General features: G+C 37.1%; 1 protein-coding gene across 1 annotated transcript in view; it reads right to left on the bottom strand.

Annotated features, from left to right (window-relative positions):
* Positions 1–26,821, bottom strand: part of BIRC6 (baculoviral IAP repeat containing 6) — a 215,943-nt gene that overhangs the window by 164,587 nt on the left and 24,535 nt on the right. Inside the window, exons 2-9 of the mRNA XM_010829827.1 lie at positions 23,385–23,566; positions 21,273–21,410; positions 11,920–12,113; positions 8,334–8,445; positions 6,359–6,441; positions 4,537–4,759; positions 4,294–4,454; positions 3,067–3,098 (exon numbers count right to left, since the gene is read on the bottom strand). Coding sequence (XP_010828129.1) covers positions 3,067–3,098; positions 4,294–4,454; positions 4,537–4,759; positions 6,359–6,441; positions 8,334–8,445; positions 11,920–12,113; positions 21,273–21,410; positions 23,385–23,566 — 1,125 coding nt within the window. The remainder of the gene's footprint in view (positions 1–3,066; positions 3,099–4,293; positions 4,455–4,536; positions 4,760–6,358; positions 6,442–8,333; positions 8,446–11,919; positions 12,114–21,272; positions 21,411–23,384; positions 23,567–26,821) is intronic.

Raw genomic sequence — 26,821 nt, 5'->3', positions numbered from 1 at the left:
GCCAGTGCGGAAAACAGAAGTGACACAGGTGTGATCCCTGGGTCAGGAAGATCCCTTGGAGTTGGGCATGGCAAACCACTCCATTAGTCTTGCCTGGAGAATCCCATGGACAGAGGAGCCTTATGCGCTACAGTTCAGAGGGTCGCAGAGTCAGACATGACTGAAGTGACTTAGCACTCTACTCCTGAATTCAGGAAAGTTATACCTTAAAACCAATTAGAACAGCTGGGTAAATATGTGTGTATAGAAGTGTTTTCACAGAAACACGCATTCCCCACTTGTGTTTTGCTCTTGCTTTTATTTATTTATTTTTTGCTTGTTTGGGAAGGGCTGTTAAGAAATCCCTGACACGCAGGAAAACTACTACAACTTAAGAGTCAAGACAATAAGACAATAGCTGCTCTTTTGCTTTCATTCAAGTAGCCAAGAAATTGCCAGCCTCTCTCTTTGCACCCCATTTTATTCTCAGTCTCCACTGTTAGCAGATAAGAAAAAAAGATATAATTACAGAGCACTCCAGCACAACATTAGGCTGTGTCTGAATGAACAATCAGCACGTTTATAGTAGTTCTAAAATTTTGATAAACTACAAAAATTAAAAGATGCAGTTCACAGGAAGGAAAAGTAATTCTCCCTTTTTGAAACAATAGGCTGCACATCCATCTGAAAGAACTGCTACTGCTGCTGCTGCTAAGTCGCTTCAGTCGTGTCCAACTGTGCGACCCCACAGACGGCAGCCCACCAGGCTCCCCCGTCCCTGGATTCACAGGCAAGAACACTGGAGTGGGTTGCCATTTCCTTCTCCAATGCATGAAAGTGAAAAGTGAAAGTGAAGTCGCTCAGTCCTGTCCGACTCTTAGCGACCCCATAGACTGCAGCCCACCAGGCTCCTCCGTCCATGGGGTTTTCCAGGCAAGAGTACTGGAGTGGGGTGCCATTGCCTTCTCCTCTGAAAGAACTAGGCATTTATAATGCTATTTTATATAAAATATAACCTGGCAAGCTCCCTTACAAATGCTTAAAGTAACGTCTGAAACTGGGGTAGAGAGATATTTGCTTAGATATTTTTGACAAAATTTCTGTGTTTTTTTCAACTGGTAGTAATTAGCATAACCAATTTCGTGCTATAACTTAAAAATTTTAAAAAAGGATGTGAAAAAGATAAGCTCCTATGTTAGCCTTAAGCTATTCAAATACTAAATGGCTAGTCTCAGAAAAATAATAAAGATGCTTGGAAAAATAAATCTTAAGAGGAAATATTAATGACTGGGAATTTATCCAAAATAAAGAAGTCCAAACCAAGAAAACAGTAGATTTTGAGGATTTCTGCATCAAGAAAAATAGTCAAATTATTACCCATCTACACTTAGATAAAAGATAATCTAGTAGTAGTATATTTTAAAGACAGAATTTAGGTGTTCTGAAGTTACTAAGAATGTTACAAAGGGTTGCCAGATAATTGCCTTAATTAAACCACCAAAAAAAAAAAGGCTTTATTGTGAAAGTTTTTAAAATAGTATTTTGAAAAATGTATTTTACAGAAAAACACTCATACTGCCATGTGATAAACTCATGAGTAAAACAACTGAATTGTACACTTAAAAGGGTGAATCTTATGATAGGTAATGATGCATCAATAAATTTCTTTTAATCACATGGATTAAAAAAAAACTACACAGCTAAAGGTTAACATGACTTGATGGTATGAAAATGGAGACTCCATTCAGTTTACTTCCATGTATTCTCCAACATTTCTACAATAAGCATGCATTTATAGCTGACCATTAAACAACACACAGGTTAGATGTACCAGCCCTCCCTGCAGTGGAAATTCTGTGTATAACTTAAATTGTTGGCCTTTTGCATCCATGGTTCTGCATCTACAGATTCAACTAACCATAGTTTGTGTAGTATTCACTTTAAAAAATAACTGGACTCACACAGTTCAACACTGAACTCATGCTGTTCAAGAGTCAACTATACTTACATAATAGACACTAAATTTACTAAAGTCTTTTACATGAAATAAAACCTTTTGCAAAGTAATAAACATGCAAAAAATATATGAATAAGTTTAAAATGCTTAGTTAAGATTATATATGCTAATAGTACAGATTTATCTTAGTTTTGGTATATAACTAAGATATACAACAATATAAGCAACTTTAGAGTTAACTCAGTAAATTTTTGCCAATTTGAAAAACATAACATACAAATGAGGCATCTAGACAAAATGTTAATTCGTTAAAAATTAAATGTGTCCTTGGGACTTCTCTGGTGATCCAGTGGTTAGGAATCCGCCTTCCAATGCAGGGTTCTCCGCTTCAATCCCTTGTCAGGGAACTGGGCAATTAAGCCCATGCACCCACAACTAGACAGGCTGCACGCCACAACTATGACTCGATGCAACCAAATAAATTAAAAATACATTAATTAAATTAAACACATCTGAAATATTCCTTAAATAAATTCAGAACAAAGACAGATGTTGCCTACTAAGTAGAAACAGACAAAAAACAATTTCTAAGCAAGCTATACTGTAATACTTTAAACTTCTTGATTAAGCTTTAACTTAATTCAGTTAATGTATTATTTCTCAAGCTAATGAAACAGAGTATATTTTAAAATAAAATATGCTATTATATATATACTATATCTTGTGCCTCAGAGGCAGAAGTGGTTTGATTCATTATATCCAATACCAATCCAACAGGAATCCTGCTAACCCTGGAGGAGACAAAGCAGGGATAAAGGGCTTGAAGCTCCACGTCTTCAGCTTCCTCCAACCACCGGAGTAATCTTTGTAACCTTCTACCCAAAAAGATTTTAAGTCTCTTAAAAAAGCAGGCAGAGGGATTTATATCTCAGTCCCAACACACTAGCTCAGATAACACCTGTCCACCAGAAATACTGGATATATGTTTACCTAAAATGTGAAACACTTTACCAAGGTTTGTGTGTGTATCTGTATAATCTTAAAAGTATATCTTGATTCAAATTTTAATCCTCAAATTACAAAACTGTGGAGTCAAAAGTTCTAATTAAGTCAGTGTGTTCAGGACATACCAAGTTCATTATCTTCTATGAATAATTTTCCACTAATTTCTAAGAAAATCAGAGATCAAGCAGGATTCATTTTCAGTTCTATTGGCAAATATGGTCAAACTCAAGACAACAATGGGCCAAGTGCTTTCTCATTAAGCTTTCACAGGGACTTGAAATAACTGAGAACACCATGATGCTTTAATTCAGCCTGTTCCAGAGCTCAGACCACATTCATTTACAGACCCATAATTTCCACATACTATTAGCAACAGGGACTAGACATTTAATACGCAGTGAATTTTCCATTAAATAATGAAAAAAATCTCCATTAGTAAAGTTTCACTACCAAACAGTGAGGTAAAATGATTAAATCACTGTGGTATAACACCAATCACACATCAGTAACACAAGAAGCCCTGCAAGTGAAATGATAGATCTCCATACGAGACATCTGATCACAGTTACACAGGCTCCATTTCACATTACTGCCTTCAGAATCTTACAAAGTGGTAGCTGCTATTGCTGAAGACCAGCTGAGTGGCTTATGGAACCTTTCATTCTGCCTCCATGGGACCATCACAAATGTTGCTCTATAATCCAACCCAGTTCAGAGTTACAAGTGCAGTGCCTCTTGGGAGACAACCAGGTGACGTGGGATTACACCCTGATTCTCTCCCCTGCGAAGATCAAATACAGCCACAGAAATCAGGAAACTCTAGGAAGGCTGAATGGAAGAGAATCCAGCACAAGCCTACCAGAATCTTTAACTGGCAATGATTATTGTACTTCAACTCATTGCTGACTACTAATACATTTAAATAAAAATTAGATTATCTAGCCTAACCACAGGTTATTTCACTATTGATTACCATTTCTATATTTTAGGTGCTAATGAAAAAGGAGAAATGAACCAAATGATTCAACGGCTCTATGAAAAGAATTAGTAGAAGGTGAAGTTACAAGTCTAATCCAAGGATTTCATTATTTAGAATTTATATTTCAATGCAGTGATTATTCCATTGGTATGGATTGAGACAGAAAATAAAATATGTTTTACAGACTATGGTGTTGGTGAATGAAAATTTATTTCAGGAATTATACTGTTCTTTTGGATTTCTAACCAAACAGTGACTCTCTAATCTCTTGATCAAATGCCTTCTGTCTCTTTCATTAGAATTAAGAGAATATACAATTTAGGAAGAGAAAACACTTAATTTCCATAAATATTATTAAAACAAATTTACACACCTATCTCCTTCCAACTTTGGTATATCTGAGCAACTAGAGGAGTCTTCCAGCCATGCCAAAGTTGGTCTCCTGGATTCAACTGCCGAGCTTGGTTCTCCCGACAGAATAAGCTGTTGTACAATTGCTGGATCATACGCATTAATTTCAAACTTTAAGTGCACCTAAACAAATAAATGAAAAGCCTAAATTTACAACTGATTTTTTTTTCAGTTACTGATTTGTTCCTTCAAAATTAAAACATACCTTCATAAGTTTGGAAACATCCCATATACAGATCTTTCCTCGTTTTGTTGCAGCAGCTAAAAAGTGAGGGCAGCTCCCGGACCCAAAGCAAGATATTCGGTCAGTTCCATCCGTGCAAGGAAACTGTGCAGGACTTGTTGCAAGAGTGACCGACAGCGGTACATTCTGTGTATGCTCACCTTTCACAAACGGGCAGTTTGGGGAATGTCTCTCGTGTTCAGACCTTCACACAAATTAAAAAAGGGAAAATTTACTAAGCAACTAAGCTGTTGAGTCTGTAACACTAAAAGAGAACTCTATGATATTTTTTCTTAAAAAAAAAAAAAAAAACAATTAATTTAACCCTGAATATTCACTGGAAGGACTGTTGATGAAGCTTAAGCTCCAATACTCCGGCCCCACCTGATACAAAGAGCCAACCACTCACTGGAAAAGACCTTGATGCTGGGAAAGACTGAAGGCAAAAGAAGGGGGTAGCAGATGATAAGACGGTTAGATAGCATCACCGACTCAATTAACATGAATTTGAGCAACCTCAGGGAAATAGTGCAGGACACAGAACCTTAGTGTACTAAAGTTCACGGGGTCACAAAGAGTCAGACAGACATGACAGCAACTGAACAACAACAACATTCTTTAATTAAAGACTCAAATACCAAAACTTTCCATTTTACTAAGATCACTAACATATTAACCACTCACTTTAACAACACTGCACCTACAACTTACCTACGTCCATATGTAAATCCTGGACAATTTGTAGTACAACAAGGTGTCTTACATAAATGCTTTTACATGGCATCTCCAGGCACATGACATTTAAAATGGATCTCGTCACAACTAAACCTTAGAGTATTTTTCCTCTTTCTAATTTCATCTGAGTTTTAACTTTTTAATTAAAATTTTATTTTAATAAGTGACATTTGACTATCTAAAATATAGCAAAAGACACACGTCAGGGCATAATATCCAACCCCAGTAATCTCCGATCCCACCTCCATATAGCCACTATTATACTCCTAAAATATTTTTATAAACTTATACCCATATATATACATACAAAATAAACAGAGTTTTCTTTAAATAAACAGCTTATTATACAGTTCATTCTATAACAGCTTTCTTGATATAATAATGCGCTGATGATGATTAATAGAGAACTGTTTATCCCTTTAACTGTTGGATCAGTCAATTATATGAATATATTTTATTTCTCTAGTCCCCTCCCAAAAGGCGTGTAAGATTTCCCAGTTTTTCACTACAGTGACCATTCGTGTTGTGCATAACATGGTACCTGATAAAACGTATTATACAAATGTTTGCTATTATTATTATTTCTATTAGTAGGGCCTCAGGGTAGTTACGTAAAAGTGGGGTTCCAATACATGATTCTCTAATGTTTAACCAAGTTCTCAAATTTTATACACCAGAACAGACTCCCCAGAATTACTTTAAAATTAGAAATGTAAATCATAAGGCCCTCCTTCTATAGACTCCCTATTGATGAGCTCCCCACTAAAGAACAGGCTGAACTGCTGAATTTAATCATGCTTTTAAAATTTATTTTGTCATAGCCTTCTAGTTTTCAGTCATAGTATACTTCCATTCTTTGGCACTTCTAATATGTACAGACCTTGGGAAATCAAAGACCTTAGAGATCCTGTATGCCAAGTGATATGACAGAGCACAGACAGCATTACCTCATTCTCTTAGAACAGAGGCAAAAATAGAGATGACAAATGGCAAGAGTATTAATATACAGATCAGAAACATAAAATATAGAAGCACTTAGCCTATTAAGTTCAGAAAAATCAAGACTCACCAAGGTTCATCAGTAGGTTCCCAGCAAACGAGACATACACTGCAAGTGAAGCACATGGCTCTGTCATCTCCAGATGAGGCAGGCTGCAAGTGTGTAGGGAAAACAGAAAAGGCTCATCAATACTAAAATAGCTTAATAAAAAGTCTTCTAAATAAGTTCATAATTTTAGGTAAAATTCCATATTGAGGAAAAGAAAATTAGCCTATACTACTAATATTAGGCTTCAACAACATATTTTTAATCCCCAAATGTTTATATATTTGCAGCTTTGTTTGAAAAATTGTGTTTCATCAGCAAACGACCACTGAATCAAATATGCAGACACACAGCCTCAATCTCTGGTCCAGCATCTTGTAATTGTATTGCTAAAGTATTTTAAACATAGTTAAGTACACAAGAGGAAATAGTCTAACAGGTTTATTTTGAAAAACTGAATTCTATGCTACTACATACGCAAGGGTAAACATAATTTTTATGTTTAATAAAAAATAAAGTGAACATAATTCATGTAACATTCTTTAAGTAAGACAGGACAAAATCACACACACACACACATAAATATATATAAAATCAAAACCTGAACTAAAATATACCTTTGAAAACTAAAATTAATATTTTTGAGTACTTACTCTACTTAGTGCTTACTATATCTAAAGTGTAAATATATTTTTTAGAAGACTGAGACTAATCAGCCCCGAATACAGGAAGAAGATTCTAGAAAACCTATGATTTGATCTCTTTGAAAAAAATGGAATACAATGAAAAACAGCTAAATGGAAAAAATATCAAGGTGTCACTTAACAGAGGCTGTTATATGAAACAATACCAAAAAATAAGGAAGAAGATAAATTATTAGGAAAAATAGTCCTTATTCAATCCTTAATTTAGGGAAATAATTTCAATAATTCTAATACTAGCCAGTCTCCAAACAAATCTATCTTTAACTGGAAATCTGATGGACTTTGAATCAAATCTTCAAATATCTTGGTTTTCTGATATAATATTAGTTTAAGATACTCCAAGAACCCTTTAAGATAATGAAGGAATAATTATTCTTAATATTCTTTATGACAATAACTTCATGTATCCAAAGTTTAATTTAGTTCCAAAATTAAATAAGCATGTCTTATGTAAACTGACATGTAATTATTAATTTCTTAGTTTCTTTAGCAATGGAAAAACACTGGTGAGCCAGTCAACATTACTCAGTTGAAGTTTCCTTTAATTGGTTTATTATGCCAATCTAAACTCATTTTTCTTAACTTGCTCTTTTACTTAACTGGCTCTGTGAAGTTTTCTATAACGTCCCATTCTCATGTCTTTTTCTCACACTCATCCTTACACTGTACACCTTCTTTCCTACATAAAATTATGACTCTTTCCCCTAATTATTTCCCTTTCTACATTTCTTAATCAATTCTTTAATACATACGTACTCAAGGCACACTGCACTACCTGCGAGGCCGCTTCCACAGCTGTCTGACATGTGGGTGATCCGTATTCCGGTAAAATTAAAATTTCAAGAGTACTCCCATGTACTGCTTTTATCGCACTATCTTAACATATATACTCCTCTGTCACGAATGCGTAAGTCAAAACTGAAAAACACACACCTAGAGAGAACACTTCTCGAGACACAAATCTGGAGAATACTGCCTGTCTGCTGATGATTATATATAAAAACAGATTAAATATTATATTAATATATAATCTGCAAGAAAATAGTTATAAGGCATTAACTCAATTATTCTTTTTTTAACCTTTTCACCTTTCATACACAGTATGTGATATAGGAAATAGTCAGTTAGTATTATGATCAAAGAAAGGTATAAGAACAAAACTCACATTACAGACACACAAGCACGGAGCCGTGTACCTAAAATAATACATACGTCTGAAAAAGTATTAAACGTTGACAGTCTTACTAAAGGCTACAAATTCACATTGAAAAACATTTTTCGACAGCCTTATTTACCTGATGATAAAATCCAGCTTGAGCCATGGGATCTGGCTGTGCCCATCTGTACCCTACATGAGGCCATGAGGTAAACGTCTCCCGTCTGTTAGCTTCACTATACATCAATGATCTAAAAGTAAACATACTTTATGTAACCAAAGTTAGGCACCAAATTACAGTCACACTGTTACTCACCACTGAAGAAAAAAGCTTACCAGATTATCAACAAAAACTGGGAATGTTTAATGACAAAGCTCAAATTTGTTTTATAAATTTGAAATAAGTTTTAGGAATTTCCCATGAACAGAATAGGGAAAAAGAAACATGATAAGATGGCTGCTGCTGCTGCTGCTAAGTCGCTTCAGTCGTGTCCGACTCTGTGCGACCCCACAGACAGCAGCCCACCAGGCTTCCCCGTCCCTGGGATTCTCCAGGCAAGAACACTGGAGTGGGTTGCCATTTCCTTCTCCAGTGCATGAAAGTGAAAAGTGAAAGTGAAGTTGCTCAGTCGTGTCGGACTCAGCAACCCCATGGACTGCAGCCTACCAGGCTCCTCTGCCCATGGGATTTTCCAGGCAAGAGTACTGGAGTGGGGTGCCATTGCCTTCTCCGGATAAGACGGCTACAACAGATAATTCCATGGGTAGACTAAATTAACCAATGTTGCATAATAGCGATCAAAGAGCAGAGAATCTGAAAATGTAGAGGCACAGAACCCTATGCTTTTATCAAGTGACAAGTTTTGCATAAATGGATAAAACCACAGCCAAAGGAACAGTAGTTTTACCCCAATCATATTGAAAAAGTATATTCTAGTTTAAGGTTTTTTTAGGTAGAAAGCAATTTTTATGTTCTTTCTCCAGAGAAATCCTTTTCCAGGAAATCTATACTTTTCAGGGGATTATAAAAAAAAGGAAATCTTCATATGTTTTCATTAACATAATTAGCTCACTGAGACTGAACCTGCAACAACAATACCAGAATATCTTTTTAAAACAGACTATCAAAATTAGAAAAAGTGGACAGATTTTCTGTTCTGAAAACATGAAGATGTCTGTAGCCTTATCAAGCAATTATTTTTTTTTTCCAAATCAGGACACAACTATGAGTTAAACCTAAATCTCATTAGCAGTATTACAGGAAACTATGTACTAATTTAAGGGAAGAATTTAAAGAAAAGTATTTTTCTGGTCTCATAGTGATGAATTTTACCACTTTCTTTTATTGAATCAGTTTCTCTTCTGTGTTAGGAAAAGGAACTTTACATACTGGTCCTTTCTTATTTGAAGCTGTGTGGACTTTTTCTAATTTTGATAGTCTGTTTTATAAAGATATTCTGGTATTGGTGTAGATCCTTACTCCAGAGAAGGCGATGGCACCCCACTCCAGTACTCTTGCCTGGAAAATCACATGGGCAGAGGAGCCTGGTAGGCTGCAGTTCATGGGGTCGAAAAGAGTCGGACACGACTGAGCAACTTCACTTTCACTTTTCACTTTCATGCACTGGAGAAGGAAATGGCAACCCACTCCAGTGTTCTTGCCTGAAGAATCCCAGGGATGGGGAGCCTGGTGGGCTGCTGTCTATGGAGTCACACAGAGTCGGACACGACTGAAGAGACTTAGCAGCAGCAGCAGCAGCAGCAGCAGCAGCAGACCCTTACTCAAACCTCCAACAGACCTCAGAGTTCAAGGTTTTCATAAGCGTTCCTAGAATCGTATTTAATGAAATAAAAACCACAGACTACATCAAAATTACTACTTTGAGACATTTTAACACCTCCAGAAACACTGAAAATCCCATCTAATGAATGCATTTTCTAAAACAAACCATTCACCACAGCTTACACTGATTTCTTTAGAAAGTCTCCTACTGATTGCAAAGAAAATAGCTCTAAAATTATAATCTAAAGATAGGCAGGGCTCTCAGACAAGAAACACTGATTCTAAGTACATATCCTTCCTTTTTTCCTCTTCTCCAGACATATTGCAAAGAATATTTTAATGATAGCCAAAGACATATCATATGACAGTTAAGATTAAAAAGGGCAGTCTCCACATTTCGCCCAAAAGTTAGAAAGCAGGGTTACTATGGAATATAAAAATACTTCCCAAATGTTAACAACCAATAGAAGTTACTTATATAATAAAAGAAGCCACTTAACAAAAAAAGGGCAACTGATTAAGCAGTTTTGGTTTACAAAAGGATAAACTAAAAAACATTGCAAACTAATATAAGAGAATATGGGAATTCCCTGGTGGTCCAGTGGCTGGAACTCCAGAGTTTAGCTGGTGAGAGCCTGGATTCAATCCCTGGTTGGAGAACTAGTATCCCACAAGCCATGTGGAACAGCCAATTAAAAAAAAAAAAGACCTATATTTAAGATAACGGAAGTTAAAGGTTAACTCATTCACTAATATTTTTGTTACATCGGCACATACTCTTTATAAATGTACTTCAGAAAACAACATGAGCAGATAAATTCACATTCAATGAAAAAGTGAAAATGTAAAATGCTACTGCTACCGCTAAGTCACTTCAGTCGTGTCCGACTCTGTTCGACCCGACAGACGGTAGCCCACCAGGCTTCCCCGTCCCTGGGATTCTCCAGGCAAGAACACTGGAGTGGGTTGCCATTAAAATGCTACATGGGAAGGCAAATGTGAACTTAACAAAATCGCTAAATGTAGTAACTCAGCAAAATGTTTCTAAACTTCAGTACTGATAAATATTATCTCAAATAAAAATCACTTAAATTTTTCAATGAATGCACTAATGACTTTTAGTTTTCTATAAAGCAGAACTCCCAAGAAATCTCTATTGAAGAAAATAATGACCGAGGTATGACTTGTTTAAACACTTTAAATCCAGGGCAGGCAGCATAAAAACCTTTATTCAAAACTGCCCTAGAAAAACAAAACAGACAAAAAGCCCACAAAATTGCCCTTAGTGCTTTTTTAGCTCTGCCCACTCTTTAAGAATATTCATCTATTTGGCTGCGCTGGGTCTTCGTTGCAGCAGGCAGGGTCTGTAGCTGCGGCAAGCGAACTCTCAGTTGTGGCTTGTGAGGTCTAGTTCCTCCACAAAAGGGACTGAACCTAGGCCCCTTGCAGGGGGAGCTCCGAGTCATAGCCCCTAGGCCACCAGGGACATCACTTAACTCTGTCCATTTTTTAAGGAGGAAATAATATATGGCTCTTATATTCAAATTCTGGGACCGTGTTTTAATTTACCAAAATTTATGCCAAAGGTCACAAAATTCATCAAGGCAAAATAATTCTTATATATTGAATTATATATATAATACATATTACATATTGAATAATTATATTAACGACTCAAATATTTACTAAGCAATTACAAACCTAGAATTTAAAAAAATATAGCTTCATAATCCTCTTAAACACTTTCCAGGCACCAAAAGAAACTGTTTAACAATAGCAATTCAAGGAGTAGTTTACTTCATTTCAGTTTTTTGATCAAAATAAAAATCTGAGTGGTTTTCAAAAATATTTAAAATCATAATCAAATTTACAGTTATTCTGTTAATCAAAACACTAATCAATTCAATGTTACTGTCACATCTCTTTATAAGCAAGTTCATACCTGTCCACAGAACGGCCTGGCCCCACCCCAAGTTCTGGACGCGCACTAGGTAAGAGGTAAGACAATCTGTCCATCACTGAGGAAGCCACAGGTAAGGCAGCAACATTTTGATTGATTTTCTTAAGTTCATTCACAATGGCACTGGCAATGGACTTCAACACATGATGAGGAAGATGAAATGTAACTGTGGCCCACTGGAAGAAAACAGGAGTGTAAGCAGAAGAAAACATACTCAACAGTTTCTACCAAAATCCTGATTTATACACTATAAGATAAATAACTATTTATAGTCTCAAGTCAGTTTACTCCATTAACTTATAATTCAAAGTAAGAACCTGCAATTACATAAAAAATGAAATTAACCATCCTGAAAAAGAATGTTTAGACCCAGATGAGAGAACTCTTACTTTGTTTCTAGACATAATCTGTTCACAGATTCAGAGCCTTCCGGTTGGAAGGGAGGCCAAATCCCCTTGAGAAAGGATCCCACAATGATGCCCCACTCTCCACTGTAAATCATACCCCAAGCCTTCCTCAAAGGCACCTGAGGACATTCACTATAGTCACTGTGCACTAGGGAATGGAAATGCTGTGTGATATTCCAGGCACTACAAGAGAGGAACCCTGAACTGACCTAAAACATCACTGTGGTCCATTAATCAAAGTGGAGACTTATCATGGTGAAGTGACTACTGGTATTTTGGCCCAAAGCTGTCTCAGTGAGCTCTGTGGATCCCCAGATCTATCTTGTAGCTCTCTCTCTAACTCCCAAATGTATAACTGGAAGAGAAAGAACAGGAAACTAGAAAAACTCCTACACTGTTCCTCTGATCCTCTTGGACTACTAAAGGAAGAAAGGTCACGCAGGAGCCCCTAGAACTTTCATTTCTTTCCTACAAAGCTACTAAACTACAGCAATACCACATTCTGAGGAAACTTATGAGATTAATGTCACATTAACAGACCTGACAGAGGGGTAATCAAACTACCTCAACTCCAGTTAACTGACCCACAAGCCCATGTAAAACGTAAATGGATCTTGAAGAATGACCATGGATTGTAAAATCAGGTGGACTTCAACTGCAGCTGATATTTCAGATGAGGTATTTTTACTGAAGCAAATTAACAAATCCCTTGATATTTGGTAGGCAGTTACAATTCTGTCAAATACCTTTTTGTCTACACTAATTTTAAGGACCATCCAAAAGTAAGCTGCTTTTACCTGGCAGAAACAATAAATCTGCACAGTCTTACCCTAGGACTCATGCTCTTTACCAAAATCTACTCTGCAGAGATCCTCATCAACCCAACATCCTGCAGATCAGCACCTTGGTCTATTGTATTAGTAACATCACAGTAACTGGTCCAGATGAGAGGAAAGGAGCAAGGACCTTAAATGCCTTAGTAAGACACATGCAAGCCAGAGAGAATCAATATCCCCAGAAAAACTCAGGGTCCTAAAATCTCTGTGAAGTTTCTAGAGGTCCAGTAGGCTAGGCGTGTCAGGATGTTTCCCCCAAGATGAAAGAAAAGTTGCTACAACAATGAAAAGGAGGCACAATGCTCAATGGGCCTAAGTAGATTTTGGATCCAGTGTTCAGCATATTTCAGAATGTTGCTGTAACTCAATTATCAAATGATACATAAGGCACAGAATAAGAGGTTCCTCAGCACACCCAGGCTGAATCACAAGATGCTCTACCATGTGTATCTTGTGAGCACATTTAACGATACTAGAAATATCTGCTCCAAGTAAAGATGCTGTAGAGACTCTCTGGGACAATAATGTAGCAGGATGCTAAGACAAAACCATGCTCTCTCCTGTAAACAATTCTTCTCCTCTAGAGAAACAGCTCTTGGCCTCTTAGTAGTTAGTTCTCATAAAAATGTGTCTACCCATGGGACAAATGTGCATGCAATCAGAGCTGTCCATCACAAACTAGGTGTTATCTGATAAACCAAACTGTATTACTGGGCATGAGGGCTAGTATTCATTAAGTGGTTTATAAGAAACCAATCTTGAGAAAGTCCAAAAGGCAATTCAATTTTAAACCAGCTGAATAATCAAGGAGCTGAGATTTCTACAATACCTATTCTGACAACAGCTCCTTTCTCATTCCACACTGATGGCTTCACAAGGAACTCCCTATGATGGGATAATTGAGGAAGAAAATCTTTAGATCTGACATACAGATGGTTCTCACATTATGAAAGTGCCGTACCAAAGTGGATGGCTGCAGCACCACAGTCCCAATCAGGACAGGGATGAAGGCAAATCTTTTCAGTGGGCAGAACTTCAACCAATACATTGGACTGTTCTCTTTGTCTGGATTGAGAGGTGACCAGAAGTAAAGTTCCTCACTGAATAATGGACAGTGGCTAACGTTTTGGCTGGATGTTCAGACATCTGGAAAGACGAGGATTGGAAGACTGTTAACAAGGAAGTCAAGGGTAAAGGTCTATGGACAGACCTCTCCAAATAAACACAGTATGAAAATATTTGTGAAATATGTGAATGCTTATCAAAAGGCATCCATTATAGAGAAAATGGATAAATTATACCACAGTTTATGAATGTCACTCACTCTTTCGCCATATCAACTCCAGTGCTTGCTCAATGAATCTATATGCAAAATGCCATGGTAACAGAGACAGAGGGTATGCACAGATCCAACATGAACTTGCTCTCACCAAGACTAAGCAGGCTAACTGCAGGCCTGCCAATAGCAGATACCAAAGTTAAGCCACCAATGGGACACCGTTTTCCAGAAAAAACAGCCAATTACCTGATTGCAGGTTGATTATATTAGATTTCTTCCATTATGGATTGGACAGCAATTTGTCTTTACTGTAGATATATGTTCTGACTGTGCATTTATCTGTTCTGCCCACAATGCTTCTGCCATAATATTAAACCACTACAAAGTATTCTATACAACTTTGCTTTTTGCTTCTCAGTAAGAACGCACTTCAAAGGTGGGGGGAGGGGCTTGGGGGTGGGGAGGTAGGGGAAGAGGTAGGGGCAACAACGGGCTCTTGCCCCATGAAACTGAACTGTCTTACTGTGGTGTCTTACAGAAGATGACCTGACAAAAAAGTGTGGGCCCTTCCAAAGACTCATTTACAGTACTAATTGGGAGAGATGCGTAAAAGTCTGGAGTTCTAACGTTACAGGATTATGCATATGCTTTCAATCAACAAAAAACACATAATATAGCTTCTCCCATCAGGGTTGCTATTATACTTAATAATCCATTTACAGCTTTTTTTCTTTCTAAGCCTTAGGCTCTAGAGGTCTTGTGAACAGGAAGGAATGTTCCACCAAGGGCACAACAATGGTTACACTGAATTAGGTGTTAACACTGCTATCCAGCAATTTTGGGTTCCTCTTGTAATTGAGATCAAACCAGTCAATCCTAAAGGAAATTAACCCAGAATGTTCATTGGCAGGACTGATGCTGAAACTGAAGCTCCAATACTTTGGCCACCTGATGCAAAGAGCCAATTCATTGGAAAAGACCCTGATGCTGCTGCTGCTACTAAGTCACTTCAGTCGTGTCCGACTCTGTGCAACCCCATAGACGGCAGCCCACCAGGCTCCCCTGTTCCTGGGATTCTCCAGGCAAGAACACTGGAGTGGGTTGCCATTTCCTTCTCCAATGCAGGAAAGTGAAAAGTAAAAGTGAAGTCGCTCAGTCGTGTCTGACTCTTAGCGACCCCATGGACTGTAGCCTACCAGGCTCCTCCATCCATGGGATTTCCCAGGCAAGACTACTGGAGTGGGGTGCCATTGCCTTCTCCACTTATGCTAGGCAAGACTAAAGGCAAAAGGAGAAGGGGGTGACAGGATGAGATGGTTGGATGGCATCACCGACTCAATGGACATGAGTTGGAGCAAAATCCGGGAAATAGTGGAGGGACAGGGGAGCCTGCTGTGCTGAAGTCCATGAGGTCTCAAAGAGTCAATCAGACACGACTTAGCAACTGAACAACAATATACATTAAATCATTATACTGTATACCTTAAAAAAAAAATCACACTGCACAACAACATGTCACTGAATCATCAGACAAAGTGGGTGGTAAATCTACTGGTTAATATGATTAAAACTGACAAGGGAAACTGGATTGATGGAAAACAAAAGAAGTAGTTCAGTTCAGTCGCTCAGTCATGTCTAACTCTTTGCGATCCCATGAATCGCAGCACGCCAGGCCTCCCTGTCCATCACCAACTCCCGGAGTTCACTCAGACTCATGTCCATCGAGTCAGTGATGCCATCCAGCCATCTCATCCTCTGTCGTCCCCTTTTGCTCCTGCCCCCAATACCTCCCCGCATCAGAGTCTTTTCCAGTGAGTCAACTCTTCGCATGAGGTGGCCAAAGTACTGGAGTTTCAGCTTTAGCATCATTCCTTCCAAAGAAATCCCAGGGCTGATCTCCTTCAGAATGGACTGGGTGGATCTCCTTCCAGTCCAAGGGACTCTCAAGAGTCTTCTCCAACACCACAGTTCAAAAGCATCAATTCTTTGGCACTCAGCCTTCTTCACAGTCCAACTCTCACATCCATACATGACCACAGGAAAAACCATAGTCTTGACTAGACGAACCTTTGTTGGCAAAGTAATGTCTCTGCTTTTGAATATGCTATCTAGGTTGGTCATAACTTTCCTTCCAAGGAGTAAGCGTCTTTTAATTTCATGGCTGCAGTCACCATCTGCAGTGATTTTGGAGCCCAAAAAAATAAAGGCTGATATTGTTTCCACTGTTTCCCCGTCTATTTCCCATGAAGTGATGGGACCGGATGCCATGATCTTCATTTTCTGAATGTCGAGCTTTAAGCCAACTTTTTCACTCTCCACTTCACTTTCATCAAGAGGCTTTTTAGTTCCTCTTCACTTTCTGCCATCAGGGTGGTGTCATCTGCCTATCTGAGGTTACTGATATTTCTCCCAGCAATCTTGATTCCAGCTTGTGTTTCTTCCAGTCCAGCATTGCTCATGATGTACTCTGCATAGAAGTTAAAAAAACAGGGTGACAATATACAGCCTTGACGTACTCCTTTTCCTATTTGGAACCAATCTGTTGTTCCATGTCCAGTTCTAACTCTTGCTTCCTGACCTGCATACAGATTTCTCAAGAGGCAGGTCAGGTGGTCTGGTATTCCCATCTCTTTCAGAATTTGCCACAGTTTATTGTGATCCACACAGTCAAAAGCTTTGGCATAGTCAATAAAGCAGAAATAGATGTATTTCTGGAACTCTCTTGCTTTTTCCACGATCCAGCAGATGTTGGCAATTTGATCTCTGGTTCCTCTGACTTTTCTAAAACCAGCTTAAACATTTGGAAGTTCACGGTTCACATATTGCTGAAGCCTGGCTTGGAGAATTTTGAGCATTACTTTATTAGCGTGTGAGACGAGTTCAACTGTGCAGTAGTTTGAGCATTCTTTGGCATTGCCTTTCTTTGGGATTGGAATGAAAACTGACCTTTTCCAGTCCTGTGGCCACTGCTGAGTTTTCCAAATGTGCTGGCATATTGAGTGCAGCACTTTCACAGCATCATCTTTCAGGATTTGAAAGAGCTCAACTGGAATTCCATCACCTCCACTAGCTTTGTTCCTAGTGATGCTTTCTAAAGCCCACTTGACTTCACATTCCAGGATGTCTGGCTCTAGGTCAGTGATCACACCATCGTGATTATCTGGGTCGTGAAGATCTTTTTTGTACAGTTCTTCTGTGTATTCTTGCCACCATTTCTTAATATCTTCTGCTTCTGTTAGGTCCATACCATTTCTGTCCTTTATTGAGCCCATCTTTGCATGAAATGTTCCCTTTGTATCTCTAATTTTCTTGACGAGATCTCTAGTCTTTCCCATTCTGTTGTTTTCCTCTATTTCTTTGCATTGATCGCTGAGGAAGGCTTTCTTATCTCTTCTTGCTATTCTTTGGAACTCTGCATTCAGATGCTTATATCTTTCCTTTTCTCCTTTGCTCTTCGCTTCTCTTCTTTTCACAGCTATTTGTAAGGCCTCCTCAACAGCCATTTTGCTGTTTTGCATTTCTTTTCCATGGGAATAGTCTTGATCCCTGTCTCCTGTACAATGTCACAAACCTTCGTCCATAGTTCATCAGGCACTCTGTCTATCAGATCTAGGCCCTTATATCTATTTCTCACTTCCACTGTATAATCATAAGGGATTTGATTTAGGTCATACCTGAATGGTCTAGTGGTTTTCCCTACTTTCTTCAACTTAAGTCTGAATTTGGTAATAAGGAGTTCATGATCTGAGCGACAGTCAGCTCCCAGTCTTTTTTTTGCTGACTGTATAGAGCTTCTCCATCTTTGGCTGCAAAGAATATAATCAATCGGATTTCGGTTTGACCATCTGGTAATGTCCATGTGTAGAGTCTTCTCTTGTGTTGTTGCAAGAGGGTGTTTGCTATGACCAGTGCATTTTCTTGGCAAAACTCTTATTAGTCTTTGCCCTGCTTCATTCCGTATCCCAAGGCCAAATTTGCCTGTTACTCCAGGTGTTTCTTGACGTCCTACTTTTGCATTCCAGTCCCCTGTAATAAAAAGGACATCTTCTTTGGGTGTTAGTTCTAAAAGGTCTTGTAGGTCTTCATAGAACCGTTCAACTTCAGCTTCTTCAGCGTTACTTGTTGGGGCATAGACTTGGATTACTGTGATATTGAATGGTTTGCCTTGGAAACGAACAGAGATCATTCTGTCGTGTTTGAGATTGCATCCAAGTACTGCATTTTGGACTCTTCTGTTGACCATGATGGCTACTCCATTTCTTCTGAGGGATTCAGAAGATATAATGTAGTAGATTAATGATCATCTGAGTTAAATTCACCCATTCCAGTCCATTTCAGTTCACTAATTCCTAGAATGTCGACATTCACTCTTGCCATCCTTTGTTTGACCACTTCCAATTTGCCTTGATTCATGGACCTGACATTCCAGGTTCCTATGCCATATTGCTCTTTACAGCATCGGACCTTGCTTCTATCACCAGTCACATCCACAGCTGGGTATTCTTTTTGCTTTGGCTCCATCCCTTCATTCTTTCTGGAGTTATTTCTCCACTGATCTCCAGTAGCATATTGGGCACCTACTGACCTGGGGAGTTCCTCTTTCAGTAGCCTATCATTTTGCCTTTTCATACTGTTCATGAGGTTCTCAAGGCAAGAATACTGAAGTGGTTTGCCATTCAAACCAAGTTGGAGAATTTAATTACAATCCAAGAGATTCTCCAGGGTGCCTCTAAACTCTTCCACATCCAATATACAAGAGTGAAAGGACAATTACAACTGAGCAGAGCACTACAAAGGATCCGAACCCTGCAAGAGTGAAGACTTGGGTCACTTGACAGTATAAAGACACCTGACCTCAACACTGCTGGCTAAGGACAAAGGGACTATGGAACAGCTAGGAGGAGACTGTAAATATCAAGAATATCATCTTTATATTATACACAAGTATAGAACTGAGAGATATGCTAACTATATGTATTTTCTTCTCATTACATAAATGATAGATGGATGAAGATTTAGATAGATAAAGACACAGAGAGGTTAAGTCATTATTTTACAGAAGAATTTTTTGTTGCAGTTAATTTAGTGTTTAGGTTTAGATGGGTTTAATTTAGGTTTAGTGATTAGGTAGCACAGCTCTGTTACCTAAACACTTGAAACTATAAATTTTAAGAGTAGCTAGTATCACCTACAGATGGATAAAGTATCTTTTGAAACTTTGTGTCTGCCTGTTCTGGGGACAGGGTGAGACAAATCTTCATTTTCTTTTTAGGAACAGAGCCTCTTATTAAGTAAAAGCATAACATTTTTGTTGCATGAAAGTTCAAACATGTGTAGATGGTATGTATGGAGATGATGAGTAGCCAAAGGAGCAGACTGTGCCAGTTATTAAGCTACTGTCTCTCAGGTCCAAACCTACCCTTTCCTCTCTTCTCAGTCATGTTGGGGCTGGGATACTATAAACTATTATTTCTTGTTTACCAACCAGTTTCCTGACTGTCAAGTTCTGACAAAGGAACACAGGATGGAAATTGGAAAGCATGATAGGGGAAAAAAGACTTGCTTCTTGCTAAATTACTTGTCATTGCTGTCAACATCATGTTAGCAAAGGATCTGGTGGCAGCTGTTGACTCCTCTGATCTTCAGAAGTTTTTTTGTTCTGTTTTCTTAGCACTCCGAGGACCAGTCTCATATATCTCCCTCAGAGGCACTAACATCAGCCGAGTAGCACCTCTCTTCAGAAATCTGAGTCTCAGTTCAGCAGGTTCCAATCTCCAAGCTCCTGAGGTACCTACTGGATAACAACTCCACCTCAGGAGTCTGAAGTCCCAGATCCACAGAGGCTCTTCTCTTAAGTTTTTAAGGATCTAGGTTCTAAAACCTGAACATCCTGTTCCTTCAGACCAAAATGAGCGCTGCTCCCCACAGTTACCATCTGTGTTACATCAGGGTTTTGTTTTCACTTTTTTGGTTCTCATACACATATTAAGTCAATTTCTCACAATAACTTCTCTCTGTTGAAATGCACAACATGGTTTCTGTTTTTACTAAATAAAACATTCCACTAATGGAATTAAGATTCATAAAATCATGGTGAATTTATACAATATACTTCAATATAAATATTAGGAAGAATGCAGATGATATATGAGCACTGATATGAAAAGATCCTCAATATACATTCTTCAATGAAAAAAAGCAAGGTATACACTATAATCTGAATGCTTGTATCCCTGCAAAATTCATCTGCCGAAATTCTAACCCAAAAGGGGAGTCTATTAGCAGGTAGGGCTTTTGGAAGGAAGGTACTTAGGTCATGAGGGTGCAGCCCTCTTTTATAAAAGAGGCTCCAGAGAGATCCCTTGCCTTTTTCACTATATAAGGACACAGTGAGAAGGTACCTGCTATATCCCAGAAAGAAGGACTTCACCAAAAGAAATACCACTCAGCCGGTGGTATTCCATTACAGCAGTCCAAACAGACTAAGCAGTCCAAACAGTACATCACAGTATTTTAGTATAATTTCAGCTAGACTTGAGAAAAAAGATACTTACAAAGGCAAAATTTTTTTAGAAAACAGCTTCTACTTTATATGCTTCAATATAAAAATTGTATATGTATTACATTTATAATTTTTTTACAAATCTTAAAAGAAAAATGCAGAACAATTAATGAAATATAGCCAAGGATTTAATTCAAAGCACTATCTCCCACTCTAGTCATCAGTGAAGGGAGAACAGAGAAAGGCAAAAGTATGGAAATGTTCTTTCTGTTATAACCCTAAACAAAGTAAATTTTTTTTTAACTTCTTACCTTAGCAACTTTGTGGTTTGCTGCAGTCTCATGAGATGTATTTTTCAAACCATCTTTGAGCTGTGTGATGAACAAATCATAACCCTCCGTACTAGAAACATCTACCTTTTCTAAACATGCTGATAGGAGCTGTTGTGCCTAAATAAAAACAGATGATCACAAAAGATTAATCATACCAAAAATGTTTAATTTGGATTCTTACACATATATTTTAATTCTGAAAGGTACTATATGAAAATTTACTACTTCTATTTTTTTTAAACCAACTTAGCTAACCAAATAATGATTTGCAAGGCTGTTACAAAATTAAATGAGATAAAGCAATGTACTCAGCATAGTACCACACAGTAAAGTCTCCATACATGGAAGTTTTTATAAAACAAAGCCAGAAAGAAAAAACTGGACAAGCTGAAACTATAAACAAAAATAAAAGAGAGAAAAATTTAAAGACAAATGTAAAGTCCCTCAGTGAGCTTTACTATGTAAAACCGTAAGAGCGGTCACTCATTAAATCATCAGGTAATTTTTAAAAAGCCCTTTGCATTGTTACCCACGTATTCAGTATGAACTACAGTAACAGAAATATATGGTCAATATATGGAAAAGAACACGTCCACACTAATCCAACCAAACCCAGGACTGCACACTTTAGGTAAGACAGTGAGAGACCAACGTGATGCAGGAAAGGGTACCTGGGGTGGTAGAAGAACTACGAACAGTATTACATGAACAAGACAACTATAATTATTTGTGTAAAAAGAAAGAAAACCAGCAACAGACATCAGGAACTGGCAAGGTGGGAGAGGTGGCAGAAGTTGGCTAAATATCTAGCTAAATATTGACTTCAGGGTCCATTTTATACAAATGTTCAACTATTTTATTGTAATTCTGTAGTTCCTTTTAAAACCCAATGGTTTGATACCATCTTTCATTGTACACTACAATGTATAGAAGATAGCAGCTTTATTAAGATATTACCAGGTCTAATTTCCTTTAAGTAGGAGGGGAAAAAACATTCAAAACAAGTAGAACTAATTATAATTAATTTTCTGTCCAAAGATTTTAACATGCCCCCAGATCGAGATATTCTTATGACAAAAAGATGGCTACTCTGTTTTCAGAGCTCAGAACTTCAGCAAATGCTTTCCATATTAACATACTAGATGACTGTGATATGACACTGACCCACACAGTAACACTTTGCATGTCTTAAAAATGGGAAATAAGCTATATTGATTTTATCAACTAATTATATCAATCCATCAAACACAAAACAGTTAATAATCAACAAATTGGGATAAAGACAGAAATAATATCTCACTTTTGGGGGGAATACAACATTATAATCGCTTATATTTTTAAGATGATTTAAAGTCTGATAAATCTAAAAAATATAGTTTTAAACATGATATGAACATCAACATACACAAAAAGATTTGTTAGGACACACTTATAAATTAAGTAATAAATATGTAACACAAAAATATGTATGTTGAAATTTTAATCTGGAATTGTTAAGAAACATGTTACATAGCCAAGATTACTGGTCGTCCATTAATATTTATTTCTTCTTTTTTAATATTAAAGAAAAAAACCACCTCAGCTTAATGTGGCCATATGACTACATTCTGGCCAATGAATTAACTGAATACAAAAAGGGCACACGTGAAACAGTTCGTAAAAGAGAATTAATAAAAATGAAGAAGGGAGTACAGAGAGAAGGAAAGGATGAGGGAGGGAGGTAAAAGGGAAAGGAGGAAAGGAAAGGCAGGCAATGCCAGTGTGCTCCCTGGCCTTTTGCCCTCCCTTTCCCTAAACCTGGGAAGTAATAAGACTTGAAGCAGCAGTCTCGGACTCAAGAGACGGAAGCTAAATGTTGCAGTAAGCAAAGTTGTCCCTGTACTTTCCTTGTACTGTTACTAGAAAAAAACTATCTTGTTTAAGCCATTGTATTTTGGGGTTTCTGTTAAAGTGGTTTAACCTGTACAATTCACAATTCCTTATTTTTATAGGGGTACGTAGATAATATCCTCAAAGGACAATCTAATTTCATTTAATGACTAGTAAGTCTGAAACTACATTAAGTAGAAAAGCATACTTATTTCAACTTACCTCTGTGACAGGTAATTCAAGCTGAACCACATCATCTTGCTTTGAAACTGGAGTTTGCAGAGCAGTGTCTAACAACAAGATTCCATTAAGGTCCTTCCTACACCCTACTGCATAATCATCCACAAAAATAACTTTATCCACGGCAGAAATATACTGACATTTCACCTGTCCACCTGGTTTAGCTGTTAAAAGAACAAAAATTCAACACTGAAGATTTTAAGACGAATAAGATCTTTTAAAATAAATGCTTACATGGCAACTAAATACCTTATATAATCTTTGATTAGAAAAAGATTCTCTAAAGGGCATTATTAGAACCGATTAAATTGGAATATGTACTGTAGCTTAAAGTAACAATATGAAATTATCAGAACTTGAAAACTATATTGCTGTTATGAAGGCATAACAGGATAAAAGGATATGATATATGCAACCTATTCACAAGTGAGCAAAAGCAGTATGAATGTATACATGAGGGAATGATAATCAAGTGTGGTAAAATAGTTAAGATATTAAAATTAGTGGAACTTAGTAAAGGTTATAGGGAAGTTCTCTGTATTACACTACTTCAAAATAATTTGTTTGGAAAAAAAATTAAATATCCAATACTATACAACATTGTACATCAACTATACTGTAATTAAAATAAATATTCAGTATTTTTTTACATCTTTCCCTACTTCCCCTACAAAAGTCATTAAGCATAAAGTCAATGTGGACAGTTTCTAGGTAATGATCTCAAAAGTTCTTTTGGGCTTTTATACCTAAGATATGCTTCCCAGGAGGAAGATGGCTTCCCAGTCCCAGGTGGCACTAGTGGTAAAGAATCCATCTGCCAACGCAGGGGACAGAAGAGGCATAAATTCAATACCTGGGTCAGGAAGGTTCCCTGGAGGAGGAAATGGCAACCTGCTCCAGCATTCTTGCCTTGGAAATTCCATGGACAGAGGAGCTTAGCAGGTTATAGTCCGTGGGGTTGCAAACAGTCAGACACGATTGAGTACACACACATACATATCTGAGATAAAATTATGGACGATGGCTATAACCTAAGTTAAGAGAACTAGTAGTCTCTTAGTTCAACTACCACTGAAAAACCACAGTCGACTACTACTGAAGATCAATGTCCTCTGAAGTTTCTGCTGAATCAATATCAGAAGAGTATTTTAATAGAAAATGAGTATACTAACCATACAATTTATCAGAATAAATTAAGAGTAGAATTTCAAGGAGTATTACAAAAGACAGTAAAACATGGAAGCTTTAAATATAAAACCAAAAAGCACAATTTGGAAAAGATAACACTGATTTCTACATTTTAATTTATAAAAAGACTAATGTTAAACACTGTCATGAATACAGTCTCTATAAAAAGACTTGAAAAAAATGATCAACTGTAAAATTTAATTGTACTAGTGAAGAAACTTCTCTGTGGACAAGTAATTCTGCCACCAGTCAGTACACCTTATTCTAAACTCCCACCAGAAGTCTACAGAACATTCCTGATCTTGGTACTATTATTGAGCAGTAATACAAAAGCAGCAAAGAGATAAACCAGGGTCCAACTCATCAATATCTAGGACAACTATAAAACATGTTATAATCAATGAATATTAGGGTTAGCTTTCTTAATCTCAAATTATTATAGCTCTCTCATCTTGGAGGCATTACAAAACTGATTAGAAACTTATTCATTATCTACATAAAACAGAAAAATTCATGGAATTTCTATAGTTCATTCTCAGATCTATTGGTTTGAAATGTATGTCAGCATACAGAAAAATAATCTCTGTAATACAATAAAACAGGAATATTTACCTACCACTTCTCATCTCTAGGTAAAACCACAAGAAATCATACAAATTATAGGAACTCAGAGTAAATTACGTAAGAACTTGTAAGGATAGTTTCAAATTTTAAAACAGACTATTCCTTTTTTTATAGAGGTTTTTGGTTCACAGAAAAATTCAGCAGAAGGCAGGGATTTCCCATATGTGCCATGCCTCCCACACATAACTGTAAAATTAAAAAAAAAAAAACTACAAATTGTTTAGTTTTAGGGATAGGTCATTAGCTAAGGAACTATAAAAACCATTATTTTGTTAAAACTTGTACAGAGGTATAAAATGTAAAAATCTACACCAGGGTTTTCAACTGGGTTTCCATGCAACCCCAGAATTCAATAGATCATGACTAAAAAAAAAAAAAAAAAAAAATCCACACTGTTTTTTTAAATTTCTTACACTATATAATATTAGCACTCAAAGTAATGCAGTGACCAAACAGCCTTACTGGCAATGACTTCAGAAGTCTCTCAGGCCCACAAAGCATGTAAAAGGACCATGTTTATTCAGATGAGTCCATTCCCAGTATTTCTGAGCTGAGTTACAAAAGGCCATTTGTAAGCAGTGACTTTCTGTACTGCACAGCAGAAGACAGTATACTGATTATCGGCCATACTACCCTACCCTGAAGGCTCTTTGAGCTCATATGACCTCATTTTAACTAATTACACCTGCAAAGACCCTGTTTCTAAATAAGGTCACAATCTGAGGTTCCCATGAGCACGTGAATTCTGATGGAAGATTATACAACCCACCACAGGCTCTTTCTCTGAATCTTTTACTCAGCCTGAGAACCTTATTTCAAGAAAAAGAGCTCTGTTAATGTAGTCGCATAGTATGCTCAAGATTTTATTTACATCTACCAGTAAACAAGTTCTAGATTTCTGTGAAGAAAAAACATCCTTCAATGAACAAAGAACGTTTTAGGGAACTTTTCATCGTCTTAACATGTTCGAGCAACTCTTTTTACCTGACAAAAAATAAGATCAAGGACACAAATTCTCTAATTTTGGAAAAAAATGAAATCCATGTGTGCTTAAGTGTGACCCAGAACTGAGTATTTGTACAGCAAAAAAAAACAAGCATAGGTTTCACAATGGGAGGTAAAAATCAACATTTATTTTCAGTTAAAAGAATAACAATTTTAAGTACATAAAGGTTCATAAAAGAGATGAAGAAACCAAGAAACCTATGGCTGAGCTCTCAGTAAGAAAATACCTTTTCAAAATTTTGTATGAAATTATATGTTAAATGACACTTTTATTCATATTGCTTTGTTTTATGGTTTTGGAAGTATTACTATGGAACAATGTCAACACATTTTAATGCTGCAAATAACATTAATAAAAAAAACTTATAACCTATATTTAAACTTCCAAGGCTACCTTTAAAATAAACAGAAATTTATACTTTATTTGCCCTATGAGTTTAAAATGTCTGAAAATAAATTTCTCAAAGAAAGAAGAGCCATGCTTAACTAATGTTTTAAGTTTTTGAGGAAAATCAGCTAAGAAGTCATTTTCAGTTTTTAAACAGAGGGGGGAAAACTCTTATACCCATTCTATACCACATGTTGCACCTTGTTAGAAGACA

This window comes from Bison bison, unplaced genomic scaffold (genome assembly GCF_000754665.1).
Source record: "Bison bison bison isolate TAMUID 2011002044 unplaced genomic scaffold, Bison_UMD1.0 scf7180017864508, whole genome shotgun sequence".
NCBI lineage: Eukaryota > Metazoa > Chordata > Mammalia > Artiodactyla > Bovidae > Bison > Bison bison.
This window is presented reverse-complemented; position numbering and strand designations above follow the sequence as displayed.